Source organism: Puccinia triticina, chromosome 14A (assembly GCF_026914185.1).
Source record: "Puccinia triticina chromosome 14A, complete sequence".
Lineage (NCBI taxonomy): Eukaryota > Fungi > Basidiomycota > Pucciniomycetes > Pucciniales > Pucciniaceae > Puccinia > Puccinia triticina.
Window position 1 is genome coordinate 2,517,948 of NC_070571.1, and position 17,383 is coordinate 2,535,330.

General features: G+C 45.1%; 5 protein-coding genes across 5 annotated transcripts; 2 read left to right on the forward strand and 3 right to left on the reverse strand.

Moving 5' to 3' along the window:
* Nucleotides 1-465: 465 nt before the first annotated feature.
* On the reverse strand, nt 466-1,465 carry PtA15_14A237 (uncharacterized protein; the record flags this gene model as incomplete). Its single annotated transcript, XM_053162932.1, has 4 exons — nt 466-549; nt 615-925; nt 987-1,317; nt 1,379-1,465. The coding sequence occupies 4 exons, from the start codon at nt 1,463-1,465 to the stop codon at nt 466-468; spliced, it is 813 nt and encodes a 270-aa protein (XP_053026909.1).
* Nucleotides 1,466-2,540: 1,075 nt separating this feature from the next.
* On the reverse strand, nt 2,541-2,889 carry PtA15_14A238 (uncharacterized protein; the record flags this gene model as incomplete). Its single annotated transcript, XM_053162933.1, has 2 exons — nt 2,541-2,592; nt 2,678-2,889. The coding sequence occupies 2 exons, from the start codon at nt 2,887-2,889 to the stop codon at nt 2,541-2,543; spliced, it is 264 nt and encodes an 87-aa protein (XP_053026910.1).
* A 57-nt stretch (nt 2,890-2,946) lies between these two features.
* Nucleotides 2,947-4,413, reverse strand: PtA15_14A239 (uncharacterized protein; the record flags this gene model as incomplete). The annotated part of the gene is made up of 6 exons (XM_053162934.1): nt 2,947-3,009; nt 3,111-3,163; nt 3,240-3,255; nt 3,320-3,741; nt 4,197-4,288; nt 4,373-4,413. 6 exons carry the CDS (start codon nt 4,411-4,413, stop codon nt 2,947-2,949), a joined length of 687 nt encoding a protein of 228 aa, XP_053026911.1.
* Nucleotides 4,414-12,466: 8,053 nt separating this feature from the next.
* Nucleotides 12,467-12,886, forward strand: PtA15_14A240 (uncharacterized protein; the record flags this gene model as incomplete). Its single annotated transcript, XM_053162936.1, has 1 exon — nt 12,467-12,886. One exon carries the CDS (start codon nt 12,467-12,469, stop codon nt 12,884-12,886), a length of 420 nt encoding a protein of 139 aa, XP_053026912.1.
* A 3,288-nt stretch (nt 12,887-16,174) lies between these two features.
* PtA15_14A241 (uncharacterized protein) lies at nt 16,175-16,536 on the forward strand (the record flags this gene model as incomplete). Its single annotated transcript, XM_053162937.1, has 2 exons — nt 16,175-16,247; nt 16,397-16,536. 2 exons carry the CDS (start codon nt 16,175-16,177, stop codon nt 16,534-16,536), a joined length of 213 nt encoding a protein of 70 aa, XP_053026913.1.
* Between the last annotated feature and the right edge of the window lie 847 nt (nt 16,537-17,383).

The following is a 17,383-nucleotide window of genomic DNA, read 5'->3' on the forward strand; positions in this document are numbered from 1 at the left end:
GGTGTGATAAGGCGACTTTCCCCAAGATGAAAGATCCTATATCTCTTGTGGCAAAGGATTACCCCACTGTGAGGATTGTACGATCAGAACATTCTACCCTTGGGGTGGAAGCTTTAGCAATTGGTTTAGAAGCTATGATTAGTAAATATAGAGAAATGTGGCTAAAAGACATTCAAACTGGTGCCTTTACCATTGTTGCAAACAACACTGAAGAATTGTAGATTTACTGTTTTCTGCTACAAATCCCTTGCAACTTTATCCCAGTATTACTTGTATGGCACAAAAAAACAGTTTCAGATATGACTTTTGGATTTGTGATAGGTAAAATTGATTAGAAACAAATCACTGTGGTCTAGAGGAGTAACAGAAAAAATGAGATAAAGCTGGCTAGAACAAAGTGTCTTGGTCTACATCACAATCATAAACTAGTTTTGGCCTTCTTTGCACCTCTTTTTGCATTCGAAGTCACCTGAGCCTTAAGAAGACCTGAAACCTGTGTGGAGTTGTACTCTGGATAAACTGGTAGCCAAAATTGGTCGTGCTAAACTTCTATGAATCAAAAGTTGACAAACAGTCAGTGTCATGTGACAATGGCATGTTATTGTTTGGCATACCTTATTGCCTTCCTTATGCGCAGAATATTGAGCAATTGCTGAAAAGGATGAAGCCCGACTCCACATCGCAACAGAATACCGCCTGGGATTGCTGGTCTCTTCAGAAAAATAAAATTGCGCTACCCCATGGAAGAGAATACGGAATGGTCCATGAAAGGAATGGCCTTGTGAACCGGGATATGCTAGGCCTAAGGAAGGAAGAAGAAACTCTCCACCAATATGATTTCCAAAGAAAAAAGCACTGTCCATCAAAAATGCATTGTTTCTGTCTTGATGGGTGTTGGGGAGCGCATTGACGGAAACTGTGCGGGCTTTTGGTAATGCAATGTCAGGGGGAATGAATTTTTGATATTTCAATGGGGAAATTCTTACCAGCTATAATCACATTTGCCTCCAGGTCTGTTGCTTCTTTAACAGCAGTCGAACCTTTCCTCTCCATATACTTCACTGCTCGCTCAGCAATTAATGATGCTTCTGGCAAGAATGCCTTATTTATCCAGTAAGACAAACGATGATAAAATACCATATCATGTCGGAGTTCAACAAGCCCACGCATCTTGGGACCGGTTTCAGATCGCAGAGGTTCTGGTAGATTTGGCTGAGGATCGGATTTCCATTTGTCCCCATAGCCCTGTAATTGGTTGGTCTTGATCAAATGGGTTGAACATTTGATTGTTTTGTCGGCTGCTCCTGTGGAGAGAGGCTACATGCAATGCCCAAAGTTAGCCAAGTTGTAATTCGGATATTTATAATCAAGAACTTACACTTCCCAAGCCATATCCATAAGCTTGGAAGGAGAGGGTTGATTTTTTCGCATCCTTGCCTGCGCGGAGCTCTCCTTTAGTATCCATAGAAAGAGGAAAGGTTGAAATCGGGAACTGAATCGGGGTTTGGCCTGCTCTATAACAGCGTTGTTGTTGCTTTGAAGCACATTATCTGCAACAAACTGATCCAACCGTTCCCTGGCCCGAACCTGAGAAAGCAATGTGGTCAGGCTGGATATCTCAAGATGTAAGACAGTCATGACTTCTACTAACATCACGGGGAACATGCAAGCTTTGGGTTGATCTGGGCTTTGGAGGCAGGCCGACCCCAATACATATGCCCCCCTCATCAATCAGAATGACCATTGAGTTACCTGGCAGGACCTCGCACTTATCCTCGGACGAAATGGAGTGATTGATGACATCAACATAGGTGGGATATCGGAGGCAGAACGGCTTTTTCAATGACGGATTGGCTTGTTGATTTTTGTGGTAACTTTGAATCCGTTCTTCAACCAAGTTTGCAGCACTGACCATCTGGCTTTGCAGGGTGGTCTTTGGGGGAAAACTTTCATCAAAGGCTTTTCAAATCATCCTAACAATCTTTTGGATAGGATCCGACTTTCCAAATTCTTGCATCAAAAAGACTGCATGCAGGTCGAAATCAACTACTCGCCTGATGGCCCGCGAATGCTGAGAGTGCAAGAATCTAATTGCTTGCGAATTAATTGAGTTTGTATCAAGGTAATCCGACCCTCGCTTGATATCTGCAACGCTGAATACCTCAGGCACATCCATACTAATCCAAAGAGAATCAGTATGGTTCTTGGTAAGTGCAGGGACCACTTTGGAAGGGGCCAAAGGGGCCAAGTCTTCGCGTCAAGGCCACAGTGGCCCCACAATGTGATGACGGGCGAGCTTCTCGTTCAAACCCATCACCACACAGCACCAAAGCAATCCCACATGAAATAGAAATGGAGTGCAATTTGAGAGAAGATTCTATTCACCTTGAGGGACAATCCAGGGTTTCCGAACAAAGCTGATTTGTGGTTGCAAATACTTTGCACCCGCTAGAAAAAAGGGAAACAACAAAAGGTCAATTCAAGCCTAGGTTTTGCGATTGGACATTTGAAAGGAGAAGGTTTGTTAGCATAAGAATGGATTAGTTTAGGTCTATCAGTGCAGAATCAAGCATTGAGGAACTGATTGAAGATCTGGCAGAAGTCAAAGGCGTTGAAGACCAGCGTCTTGTGCAGGTCATCAAGGTCGTTGTCGGAGAAAGAGAGTGGGGGTACGTACTCGGCGTAGACGGCGGCGAGGTTGGCAGCCTGGATGGCGACGACCTTGGCTTGCTCGGCGAGCTGGCCCCGCAGCGCGGCCCAAGTGCTGATGAGCGCAAGGTTGTCTTCCTTGAGCTTAGCGTTGCGGGCCTTGATGAGGGCGTGGTAGACGGCCTTGTGGCGCTGGGAGGCCGCCGAGGCGGCCTGGGCGTCGGGCCGGGCGTACGCCATCGCTTTCGATATGCAGACCATTCAGAACTTCGCCTCCTTCTTCTACCCTGTGTACTCTTAAATGTTGGTTGAGATTGTCATGTCTGCTGAACGATTTACTACCAATCTGGCAGTTGTAGGCTAGATTGGTAGTTCATAACAGAGAGGGAGAGAGAAAATAGCTTGTCAGCTCGACGATACGGATCAGTAGGCAATATAAATCAGTGTATTGGTGAACTTACGTTTATCGTTTGTGTGGATGCTGCGAACATGACGGTTGAGATGCTCGCTTCGCCTAAAGAAGGAAAAATTTTTAACCTGATGCTTTTGGAGAATCACGTGAGAGAGAGAAAGAAAAAAAATAAGCTTACTTGACCGATCGATGCCCTAAGACTAGAAACAAGATCGTTCAGCGGAGCAAAAATGTCGTCTTGCGGGGTAACCGGCTGACTGAGGGGGTTGACGTGAATCGGGTTGACGCCATCTCCAAAAATTCGTTAGTATCAGTGTGTGGGAGGGAGGGAAAGGGGGGGGGGGGACGGACGAGGTTCTGGTTCTCGGCTTCCAGCCCCGCGGCGCCGATGTTCTGCTTGTGCACCGAGCCCAGCTTCTGCAGATAGAGATCAAGGTGGAGCTGGGCGCGGAGGAGCCTGTTCTGGTCGGCGAGCTGTCCCTCGGTAGCCTGTGCCGGGTTGGGGATGGGAGGGGGTGGACAGGGGGCGACGACCTGGGTGCGCTGGCAGGTGTCAAGGATCTCGGCGGGCTCGCACGAGCAGAGTCTGTGCTCGAGTTCCTTGGGCTCGGCGGCGGCGGAGGGGCGGAGGATGTGGGCGGAGAGTCTGTGTTGGTCGAGGATCGGCTGAGTGTAGAGTGCTGTCAGTATGGGAAACAGAAGCAGAGAGAGAAGGACTGACAAGGACGAGGGCGTGGAGCCTGTCCAGCGGGATGAGTGCGGCGCTATGGAGGAGGGGGTGGCTGAGGGGGGCATCCAACGTTCGGCGGGGGTTAGCAGTCCTTCTTGCTCCTCCAAGATGGCTGATACTTCTAGCAGTTTGAACTACCTACTCGGTCCAAAAAAACAAACAAGAGGAGCAGCACTGGACGACGTCTCCTCATCAGCCACAGATTTCTAGAAAACTGATCAGCCCACCACTGTGACGCAGGAAATATTGACAGGGGTTTTGAAGCTGATGCCAAAACTTACTTGAAGCAGGCTTTGAGCACAGCGATTTAAATCGGGTCGTCCTTGCGGATTAGTCAATGTTCGAGGGGCCGAGGCTGGAGCTGTAATATCTAGATCACTTGTAATGAAAAATAGTTAGACTTACTTTGTTTGGCAAACGTGAGCTGGTAAAGGTGTACACTTTGGATGGAGGTGACTTCGCAAGTCAAGCCAACACCAACTGCAACTGGAGTCCCCCTGTACTCCCCGGGACACCTATGGCCCGAAGACAAGTTTGTCAATTTTGGAGGGCCACCAAAAACTGTGAAGGACAAATCTTACAGATTCTTACTGCCCCAGTCTTGCAAAATATCAGAAATCATTGCATGTCATGCACTAATCCCCATGAATGGACAATGCTGCTGATGAAGCATCTGTTGTTTCTTGAATATATATTGAGGCAAGGGGTGGCTCATTTTTGTGAAAGCTACAAAAATTCCAGTGGATTTTTGCATTAACCATTCTGACCCCTTCATTTCTACTGGAATTGAGATTGTGCAATATTTCAAGAAAGAGGTCCAGGTACAATTATTGGGTGGTACCTTTAAAGGAACAAATACCCTCCCTCCCAATATTAAATTGCAGATATCATGATTCATTCAAAAAATATTGCTGCAGTAGTACTATCATAACAATCATCCCACATGATTCATTCAAAAAATATTGCTGCAGTAGTACTATCAGAACAATGATCCCAAGGGTGATGAAATAAATTTTATATGACATCACAGATTCTGACATCATAATTAGCTGGAATTCCTCTTGAACATCAAGATTTGACCAATGAAACTCAAAAGTTATTGGCATGATGCAATTATATGATTCTCACATAATTTCTCCTCAAGATCCATATTTGTTCAATGGGCCTCAAAATCTGTCTGATAACTTATTTCATAATAGTTGGTAAACAGTAAATCATCATCCAAACTTTTAATTATTTAATTATTTTACAAGTTTTAAAGAATTGTAGACTTTCTGTAAATGTTCAAACAGGTATTCTGCAAAAATTCAATCCAGAAGCGTAAACCCTTTAATAATACTGATGCTCCTGTTATTAATCCCTCAATAATCAAAGGCCCATGTCTCAAAGAGGATACAAATACATATTGTAAAGAATCATTTTTACACTGATTTTTTTGCATTAAACTCTCATAAAAATAGAAAGGCCTTTGATTGCGCCCTGCGCATTTTCAGGAGTTTTGTGAAGCTCCCTTTTATGCTGAAAACATACATTAGAAACAAAACAATTTCACCCATGTGGGGAGCTTGAATTAAGGTTCCTGCATGCCAATAATTCCAAATAATTCATTTAATCATGCTAGATATGTATTCAAGTGGTTCAGAACTTTTTGGCCACTTTTTGCAAGAACAAGGCTTTGAAAGATTAGGAGATAGCACCAAAGCACACCAGTAAGTGATGCTATCTCCTAATCTTTCAAAGCCTTGTTCTTGGAAAAAGTGGCCAAAAAGTTCTGAACCACTTGAATATATATCTAGCATGATTAAATGAATTATTTGGAAGTTTTGGCATGCAGGAACCTTAATTCAAGCTCCCCACATGACTGAACTTGTTTTGTTTCTAATTTATGTTTTCAGCATACAAGGGAGCTTCGAAAAACTCCTAAAAATGCGCAGAGCGCAATCAAAGGCCTTTTCTATTGATTGGTAAAAAAAAACTTGAAAACTTTGATTCCTTCACCTGCAATGCGCGGAGAGTTTGAAAATTTGCACACTGCACAGTGCACCAAGATTTGTCGGCTGTTGGTGAAGTAAATCTGTTGGTTATTGGACCAGCTTGACTTGGTTCCATAGGGACTTCCCCTGATTCTTTTCAATGGTTGTGTAGATTTGGCTCGAGTTGCATGCATGGACTTTGGATTTTTGTGAGCCTCACCTTGTATGTATGCATTTCGATGACCCATCAGTTCCTGCTAAATGTATAGATGTATTCCCAGTACAAATGTAAATGTATGGGATTTCAGTGGGCATGTGCCGACATCTGGAACAAGTCTCCCACACATAAAGAAACACTTTTAACCATCCACAACCGATAAAAAACATCCACCAGATTGGTCAGTTGGTTTCATTTGTTTGTTGTTGAAGCTTCCCTTATTTGTTGACTTGATATTATATTATGTGTTATTCAAGATCCACAGTGATAGGGTTTGAAGGTCCATCGGAATAATCCAAGGTTTTGATTTTTCTGTTAAACAATATGTGTGATTTGTCTTTTGGGGCAACAATTACTGATGCAACATTTGATATTTTATTTGTGGTGGAAATTCATTTGCTTCTAGGGTTAAAGAATGAGAGGATTCAGGGGCGAAGGCGGCAAGAAGCCACGAAAATCAAAAAAACCTAAAACCAATAAGGGTGCGATGTTTCTGCAAGAATCCGAGTCACAAAGCCAAAAGTTTCTAGCTTCACTTGAGGGGGATTCAAGTAACCTATCTCAACATCGAGCTCACCAACCAGCTGTGAACTATGAAGAAATACCAGACTATCAGCCTGATTTCCATCAACAAGAAAATGATCCGACCGATCCTCAAGTAGAGAGGTTGACTGAGTACTTGGAGAGCCAAAACTATAGGAGAAGGAAGGAATCGAAGGAGAGGAACTGGGAAGATGTATATGACTCAATGTTCTCTTGCTTTGTTCAGTGTTCAGCTAAAACGTCAACATGGGGCAATCTTGAAAACTGGGATTGCAACTGGAAAACACCTTGCACATGTACCCACAAGCGAAAGAGGTTTGTGGTACTGGTGGATATTTTAAGTTGAGTTCAGGTTGCAAAGTCCAAGTCAAGATCAAATCTAATTCACTGTTTGATGAAAAATCAGCCCAAAAAGAGTCTGAAGTGGAATTTTGTCTTTGCCAAAATGACCAAGTGCGACTGATCCAGATGGGATACATTGGAGGGTCCCCGATGTACCCCAAGACCGCTTTCTCTATTCGACTTTTGCGACTTCACCACATCCTTTGGAAACATAGTGCAGTTGCAATTTCCCCTTTCTCCAAAGCAATTGACGAGTTTTTGGATGCACACAATCCTCTAATTTTAGCTCCAAATCGGAATGAGCAGTCTGATTTTTCCTTCAGTGTAAGCTGTTTTTTTTAAGGTTAACTACTTTTGTTCATAAATCTGATAATATTTTTGACTAGACCCGGGAGTGGAGACGCACACTTTCTTCCGCAGTGGATGCTTTTAGGGAAACTAGAGGCCAAGGCGGCTTCGCCGCTGCAATCCCTTCACCCCAAGATAGAAGTGTAATCAACAACAATCTAACTATTGCCATGCGGGTGGCATGTAATCCCCTAATTGAGTGGTTTTTAGCGCTTCTTCCCTAAGCTAAATTATAGGGGCTGGTGTACTTCAATTACAGCTAACTTACAAATTAAAAAATAAATAAATAATAAGCTCATCAAGTCACTGTAGCACATGCAGTAATACCTGAAATGTTTCAATAAAAATCCCACTTATCCAAACAGATTCTCAAGTTCAACTAAAGTCCTTGTCCAATGTTAATTTCTCCTGAAAAATACTCCGTCTCTGTTTGGTGAGATGTTACATAAGCATATTTTCACCGGCTTTCTGCTGTAGTCAAATCTGCTCTTATGAATCTGCCACCCAATGGATTACAAGTCTTTAACATGACAAGCTTTGAAAACACATATGAGACTTCATCCCAGGGTGGTGCAAGCATATATTTGGGAACTGGTCACTAAAAAGACAGAACCAGCAACAGCACCATAAGCTTACACTGCCCGCAAGCAGGTGAAAAAATATGGATTTTGTTGCATTGCCCTTTTGCCAGCAACACATCTGCAGTGACTATTGCTACTTGTGCAGTCACGCACGAGAAAATGTCAGTGTGAAAATTTTTTGATCCCTTTCATTTTGTTCTTGCCAAACATTGAAATGTTTCATGATTGTCTTTAAAGTATAGGGTAAGCTGATAAGGTTAGTAATCTATCATCACACCTGGAACCCTAAATAAGTGGGGGTGTGTAGTTCTATCAGATCTTGTATAATTTCAAACTCTTAAATACAAATGGTATTTAATTACTAACAAGAAAAAACAAGGTTAATAATGAACAATTTGATCATAAAAAACAATAAGTCTTGAGTACTTTACCTAGGTTGTGGTTTGTTAGTGTGTATTGACAGACTGATTGAGAGTGGAGATGAAGATCAAGAGATTGTAAAACTAAAAGGAAATAGAAGATCATTAAGTCGATGAATTGAGACCTGATAAGTAGAGGAAGCCCAAGTGCCTATCTTCCCCCCCTGAAAGATTAAACTCTGCTCAGTTGACATCCACAAAAGGACCAAGATAAAATATTGTTGTTGCATCCGCGCCGGTGAGCTGATTCATTTGAGGGCTGGGTGAAATGTCCGGTCTGTGCAGGAGGTTCTCTTTGAGCAAAAGACGATGCTCAACAGCTGGCCGGACCGCTGCCTTCAGCTTCAGACTTTTTCACGTTGGAAAAGCTGCCCGGGATTGATTGTAGCTTTGCCAAGGATTGTGAGGCTGCAGAGATCAGATCTTCAGCTCGGTAATCAGATTAGTTTGATCAGCGCGGGATGGGGGGATGGATAAGGGACTCAAATACAGTAGGCTGGACGCAGCATCCTTCCAAGTATCTCGGAGTAGAGATAATTTTCAATCGACCGTCCCATCCCAGCAAAGGCGACGAATACGCTCGGGAAGACTTTCCGACAGCGAGGGTGCTATCTATCAGCAATCGGGGGAGTGGCCGAGAGGAGGAAACAAATGGTTAGCAGAGAGAGCAACGGAGTGCGAGCTTGATCTGACCAAAGGGATGGAGAGGCTTCAGTTGAGGGAACTTACTTACCTAATTGTCGGGCCAAGTGGGGCTTGAGCCACGGAAAGGATGGGTGGCTTGAAAGGAGGTGTGCGGTGTCAGGACTCGCTGGCTGAGTGTTAGCATGGCGCTTGCGAGGTTGTTGTGGCAGGGTGGTTTAGGCTCAGTTGAAAATACCCTAAGCAATTCTTAATCCGGACACGTAACCTTAGAAATGGGCCCCGGGAGAAAAAAGGGTGTCACACATTACATACAGTGATTACCGCCTCGGCTTTGCAGCCCGTTAATTATGACCAAGATTATCCTACACATTGTTGCATGTCCGGTTGTCTGAGTTCGCCTCCAATGTAAAACATTTGGAGTATTGTCTTCCCAAGGAGAGCCCTGGGACCGTGAGGCCCCATATAAGTAGCTATTGCTGCTGCCACAAAGCAATAGCCCTCCAATCAACCCAGTTATTCACTCGGCCCGGAGCCATCATATCAATCTTGTTTTGCATTGACCACAACTCACAATTTTTCTTATCAATTTTGTCTTGCATCAACCACAACCGTCAACCTCTGCCCAGAAATCTAAGCTTCCAACCTTTTAATCTATACAGCAAACCTAAGCTTTCAGTGTTTGCCTTTCATAAAATCACGATCATTGCGTTGTTTGTACATATTTACTTTCAAGTTAATCCTTTCATACCCTTTCGGTTACCTCCAGTCGCCCGGCTTTTTTACAACCTTCCCCCCAAGCTTTTGATCCTTACATATTGTTGCCTGCGTTATTGTCTTCCGGCACCGGCCTTCCCCTCAGGTCTTTCCATTCCTGCCTCACTCCCCCCCAAATTTCCTTTCACCGCTTCATCCCCCACATTACCATCCATAAGACCCGAGCCAATTACTTATCCCTTACCTTCCTCGCCACACTCCATTGAAAAATGCTCTCAATCACCTCAAACGCCAACACAAAATCATCTCCACATTCCTCAGTGCTTTCATCCCTCCAAGCAATGCTAAACACCGAACTAAAACCACCCAGTAACAAATATCCACTCATTATTGACATTGAAGATATTGTACCTGAACCGTTCATCGAAGAGGTCCCTGTTCCACATGGTGTCAAGCTTGCTCCGTGCACGCTAAGAATGGTCCGTTGGTTAGGCGGCGCTGGTCCGGCTTTCAACAGTCATCCATTTTGCTTCTCCATTCCTGGCCGTTCTATGGGAGAAGCCCAGCTTTTTGTTGAAAAAATGCAAGAGACAGTTCGTTGGACCCTCGACAACTGCTTTACCAATCAAGTTGAAACCCCTCCAATCAAGAAACCCGGCCCACCAATGCAGTACCATTTCAAGCTCTACTACGAATGTCCTCGCAACGGGCACCACAAGGCTCCAATCAACTCCCGGAAAGAAGAATCCGGAAGGAAGTGTGGCTGCAAGGCCAGATTCACCATCACCCACCACATTGCCACAGACTCGCTGCGGGTCGAATGGCATTGGAAAAATTCGCACAAACTCAACACTAAAGAAGACATGGAAAACACTCGGATTCCCAAGGTTATTGATGACTGGATCATCGCCCGTGTTGATTCGGGTATTGGATGGAAAGGCATCCATCGCCTCTTGTCATCTCGAGACCTTCATGCTGTAAGTTTTTCTTTTCTTCTTCTTGGTAGGTGTGGAAAGCACCAACACTGAATTATAATTGCACCACCAACACCTCAGCTTTGTGCCAGGACCGGTGTTGTTGTTCCGGCATCGAATGCGGTCCTATACGACCATGTCAACTACCTGATCAAGACGAGGCTCACTTTTCAAGCTAGACGGGACCGGGACGTATTCGTGTCGATGTCACTTTGGGAATCTCACTTGACCAGTACCGGCTGGCACACTTATGCCCCTGTGCTGACCGATTCCGATGCGTTTCTTTTTGCAATTCAATCTCCGTGGCAACGCGAGATGATGCTAGAACACGGCAAGACTATGATATTTATTGATGCAACACACAACACCGTGAAGAATTATTTCCTCTCTCAAGGCCGCAAAGTCAGTCTATATACGGTCTTGATCCGCAACCCCATCACTGGCAAAGGATTGCCTGTATGCTGGGCCTTCACCACCTCCCTGGCCATGTAAGTGCTCATCGTACATGATTCCATTCCTAAAAACAAACTCATCCAGTCTGTTGCTGACTTACCACTAACTTTTTGATATCACAGAGATCCCATTGTACGCATCCTCAGCTGGATCCGATTCTCGTGCGGACTTGTGCCCCACGCCGTGATGAGCGACTGTGCCCTCGCCATCAAGACAGCGGTTTCGGAATCTTTTGGCGACCTCATGGAACAAGCACCAAGACACTTTTGGTGTTTGTTCCATGTCATGAAAGCCGTGAAGAGTAAAGCAGCCAATTACCTGGGAAATCGCTCATCCGAGGCGATAGCAGATTTCCGACAGATGCTTTACGCTGGCGATTACCCAAGAAGCCGGATGATGATTTATCTCAGCAAGTGGCGGTTAGTGAGCAAGGGGTTCGCAGATTACGTCGATTCACAGTGGTATACATACATCAAACACTGGTCTTTATACTACCGCACTGTAAGTTCGCCGTTTGCATCCCTTCCGTTGTTGGGAAGCACTAAAATGAAATTCCTCTTTTTTACGACAGACTGCACACCAGGGTATGGACACCAATAATTACGCGGAGGCTTGGCACCGCGTCCTGAAGTCACGATACATCTCGGCATCTGAGCGGCCTCGCATCGATGAGCTGACACAGACTTTCTGCGACGTTGTGGAGCCCGATTTTGGCAGGGATCATTGTCAGGCGAACACGGGATTCGTCAAACAACGCGCAAACAAGTTCCAATTGAGAACCAAGAATCGGGCAAAAGGCTTCACCAAGCAGTACTTGGAGCAGATTGGCGCTCGGATCCTCAAGTACAACAACCATGTATGTATGCTCCTCCTACATGTATTTAAAATTTACTGCAGATGAATCGACACAACTGACACTGCACGCAACCAACACCACACTCTAGTTCCAGGTCGATTCCTTTTCTAACCCAACCAAGATGTCCTATCGTGTCGATTACCTGCCTCCGTTTGGAGTCATTGAGGGTCGCCTGCTCACCTGCAGCTGCATGTTCTTCACCAGGTCCGGCAGCGCATGCATCCACATGTATTTCTTGGCGCGAGAATTCAAACTTCTGGTTGTTGAAAAGGCACCCAGTAGACCCCAGCCCGCCACCATTCAAATCAACAGCGACCCTTGCAATTCCGATATCGAGGTCATCAAAAGCTCACATCTACCCAAACCTGAATCTTCCAAGCGACGTAACTCAGGTGTTTTCTCGCCTTACGAGCTGAATTTCTCAAAACGATTTCGCCCGGGCCAACAAGAATATGCTCCGTTCAGCACTGCACACCCAACTTTTGCCACTGGTGGGTCGAGCGCTCCTGATCCGGTACAAAATAACATCAACCACGGAGCGATAGAGCCGATTGCGTCAGCAGTGCAACTAACTCCAAAAGGAATAATTGCAGCGGAACTCAACTCTGGAATGTCTGCGCTCAAGCGGATCACCAATGTGCTCAAGAGAAAGAAAGATCGGAAGGGTATGGCCAAGCTTTCATCACCTTGTTTGATGAATCGATTTCAGGAGGTGTGCTTCGCGCTCTTGCGGATGGTTGAAGATCGCATACCAGGCATATCTCACACGGTGGCACCTATGTTCCGGGGTGTTGATGATACTTCCTCTATGAAAGGCGCCGAGGCGGCGGTCTTGGTTGGCGAAATGGTAGAGGTCGGATGGGGAGCGTTCAAGCGCATGGATGACTTGTTGAAGGTCGTGAAGAACTCGAAGATGTTTGTTTCGAAATCCGACGTTTTGTCAATGGGTTTGTTCAAGGAGCGGCTCTTTGAGATTGTTGGGGTGATGGAGGAGGCAACAATCCTCGCTCCGAGGGTGCAACTTCGATGAACATAGCCACTTGGTGATGCGATAAGATGGAAGGAAGGGAGCGAGGTGTGATGAATGGGAATGAGGGGCTGCTGATTCAAGGTGCAGATGACAGGGGGATGGTAGTGTTGCTTATATGGTGAAACAGTCCATCTTGGACCGCTAACTTCTCAAATCTCTGTTTCTTTCTGTTTAATTTTTTGCTCATCTGCCTGTTCACCAGGCAACAATGATTGTCTGGTTACATGTTTTGTATGCTACTCTCGCTTTCATGTGTGCTCATTGTTTCCACTGTTGCGCCCCCCACCCATGGTTACAAATTAATGTGTACGTGGCTCAAATGGCGCGCTTTTTTTTACTTGTAAACATTTTTTTTTGCCCTGTTTCCAAAACAACGCTCCTCCCGATTTGGAATTGCTTAGGGTACATTCGGGCATGCGTGGTTTAGATGTTATGTTGTTGGGGATCGGTTGGGAGTGGCGAGAGGGTTTGGTCGTGGGGGCCGCTGTTGTTAGGAGGTTGGTTGAGAGGGAAAGGGCCGTTGTCTTAGATATGGTAACCAAGGGTTGGTGGGGGTGGTGAGTAGGGCATTGGATCGAGTCGTAGTGAGGCCTATAAAAGAGCATTGTTGATGAATTTGTATCGGCAGTCGACTGACTGTGCTGCAATTCCAGCCAGTTGGTTGACTCAACCTCTCCGCTGTTGCGCTTGCACAGTCCGAGGGGCAATTCTTGTGCTGCAATTCCAGCCAGAGTTGACTGGCCCTCCTCCGCTGTTGCGCTTGCGCAGTCTGAGGAATCATTCTCGATGACCTCCCTTTGCAATTGCCTTAAATGCGGCGCGCTGGAGGTCATCTACCCGCTACTTTAACCCTCTCTAGGAGAGGATGGGTAGTGGGCCTGTGTCGTGGTTGCTTTTTTATTTCTTATTTTCTTGAAATTGTCTGTAGGGGAAACCCTTGATTTTTGTTTTTCTGTTTGTCTGTCTTTAATAAACTTGGATGCTTGCAAGAGAGGAGTCGATATCAGCTGAACTGCTTGCAATGGGACCAATAGATAGTATGGCTGATATATGTCCCCTGTGTTATGGTCCACAAGTTGCTGGGAAAAGGGAAGATGAACCCGACTTTATTGTATGCATGGATGGCAACTTCCAGCATCGGAGGCACCTAGCTGCAAGTCTTGAAATACCGGGATCTCTAAAAACACCTAGCCTTTTTATAAATCCTGAAGAGGTATCCGAGATGAAAGATTCAATGGATGGGGAATTACAAATAGACCCAGAGACCGATGGGCTGGTGAGCTCATATCTGACTGATCTTCTTATACTGCTCCTTGGATGCTAACATTTTTGAAACTCAGGACCGATGTACTCAGCAACACACTGCTGCTGACAATGTCAGAAACGGACAGACCTGGAAGGAGTGCGATGAGACCGGACTATTTGGAATGGCTTGTAGACATGATCAGATGTTGCGGATGATTAATATTGTACAGAGCGGTGAGAAGTGTGTAAAAATCAGATCTGTAATGCTTTTTTTTGTTGTTCTCACAAACATTTTGACAACATCATTGATAAATCAGGGCGTATTACCCTATGACAATGATCAATAACCTGATAACTAAAACCAAACAATGTCCGGAGCGTCGAAAGTTGGGAATCCTGTATGATATTGGGTGCAACATTGAAAAGGGAATAATACGAGTATGTTAAACCTCACTTGCAAGCTATTAAAATATTTTTAAGAACTGATTTCCATTTGGCTTGGAAGCGTCATCAATTCCTTGAAGAACGAGAACTGAACCTCTTAAAATTCGGGACCAGTGTTTTCCATGCATACGTTCATGAGTGGTCTTGTCAACTTCAATACAATCCGCGCTTGAATGATGGTTGGGAGATGTCTGATGGAGAGGGGATGGAAAGAAACTGGGATTTTCTGTCACCTTTAATCAGTCAGCTACGGTATTCTTCCGCAAATCACCGGCTCGGGGGCCTAAATATCCGTCTGGTCCATCACAATGAGATGGGAAAGATTAATTCAGGTGTGTATACATTACTTTTGAAATTGCAAAGATCCCTGAACTAATCATAATTCTACATCAGTTCGTCTCCTTTTAGAAAGAGGAAAAAGTATTGAGCAAGTTATGAGAGATGCCCAGGATGTGTTGAGAGATCTTGGGGCAACGACTGGTCATCAATTTGGATATTTCAAGCTTCAATGGGAGCGTCAAAGGGAAATGCAATTATCTGCAATGGAGACTCCGACCGAAAGGGAGACAAGGGAACTAGTGGAGGAGCTTGTAGTATTGGAGGATAAAATTCGAGATGCACAGTGAGACCGGTCTACTTCTACCTCTCCATCAATAATTCCGATTACTATTTTGTTTAGCAAGTGAATTGAATCCAAATATAATTTTTGATTTAGTCAAGAAATGTGTGAACTCCGCCAGACTCGTAGGAGAAACCGGACTGATTCTCAGATGAGACAGTTAGTGGAACTTCCAGATACGTTGGTCATGTTGGAAGGCGAAATTGAAAGTATCATGGATGAGCTTGGTTCTGATTACTTTCAGAACTTACCAGGAAGTTCTGGTCTGTCCTTTTAATTTGGTGTGTAAAACCAAAAAATTTATATAAGTTGACAATATTCCTACACCATATCCAGATGCGGAAATTAAAGCTTTAGTTAAATTGAAAATAAGCAAGTCAAAGCTATATGAAGCCAAAGTCGGTGTTATTGAGATGCAAAAGAGGTGGGACCAACAACAATCAGGTAAGATTATATTAAATCCAAATTATTATTTTGTCTGGCTGAATGAAGATTTTGATTGATTCAAATAAATCACATAGGAACACAAGTTCAAGCGCGTTTCAAGAAACAAATGAATTCAAAGATGAATCTTTTCAGAAAGAAATGGACTGCTTATAACACCCGAGCCATCAACTTCAACTCAGAATTCTCTCATGAACTTCCACTTGCTACACCTACATTTGAAGAAGTGAAAGGTCTCGGAATTGAAAGTCCCTTTTGGAATACCAGTCAGCTCGATCATCCTAGCGAAGCATGGGCTGTTGATTTGAACACCCAAAAAGGCATTCAGGCATACCTTACTCTAACGCATTGCCAGGATGAATTGCACCGGATTGCGCGAGAGATCAGACAGGCATTGAAATGGGCTATTGAAAGGTCAAGGAACATGGAACAGCTTCTTGAAGAGTTGCAAGTTGGTGAGTAGGTTTGGAAGTTGATGAATTCAAAGGCAAATCAAAATTTATTTTTTCCTGGCCTTTCAGAATCTCTAGAAACCGATGTTCTCCATGAAAGGCAACAACAGCTTCAAAACATCTGCTCCAAATTTGGCTGCACCTGTCCGGTTTTGCAGTCAGTCTTCAACAATCTCGCCAAAAAAAACTGTCGGCTTTGGCTTTCTTGGAATTATCAGAGTCTGGAACTTTTGAAGTGGAGTAAGGGCTATCTGAATGTTGCTGAAGAGGCAGAAGAAATTCTTGAATATCAATGGGATTTATTAGTCATGCGATCCAAGGAAATGTGGGAGACACTTGTGTCTGGAAACTCGGTAATGATGGAGTTTGAAAGTGGAGAAGACCGCCTGGAGGAAGAAATGCTTGCTCAAGAACAAAATGATTTTGAACTTGTAATCATCATTTAGTAGTACTTCCTTCAGACTTAGGCGCAGTCCGTAACTAAATTCTCTTGGCCTACATCTTTATCCCTCAGGCCGGTCATGGCAGCGCTACACGTGCGGCCTCGGTCTTCCATCCATCCCTCAGGCCGGTCATCGCAGCGCTACACTTGCAAATGACCGGTCCGAGGGGCCTTGTTCTTCCGTCCATCCCTCAGGCCGGTCATTGCAGCGCTACACGTGCGAATGACCGGCCTCGGTCTTCTCTCCATCCCTCAGGCTGGTCATTGCAGCGCTACACGGCGAATGACCGGCCTCGGTCTTCCATCCATCCCTCAGGCCGGTCATCGCAGCGCTATACATGCGAATGACCGGTCTGAGGGGCCTTTGTCTTCCATCCATCGCTCAGACCAGTCATTGCAGCGCTACAGGTGCGGATGATTGGCCTTGGTCTTCCATCCATCCCTCAGGCCGGTCATTGTAGCGCTATACATGCGAATGACCGGTCTGAGGGGCCTTTGTCTTCCATCCATCCCTCAGACCAGTCATCGCAGCGCTACAATGACCGGTCTGAGGAAGGCCGGTCATTTGCATGTATAGCGCTGCGATGACCGGCCTGGGGGATGGAGGGAAGACCTAGGCCAGTCATCCGCAAGTGTATAGTGCTGCAATGACCAATCTGAGGGATGGATGGAAGACAAAGGCCCCTCAGACCGGTCATGCGCATGTATAGCGCTGCGATGACCGGCCTGAGGGATGGATGGAAGACCCAGCCCCCTCAGACCTGTCATTCGCGTGTATGGTGCTGCAATGAATGGTCTGAGGGATGGAGGGAAGATCGAGGCCGGTGATTCGCACCTGTAGCGCTGCAATG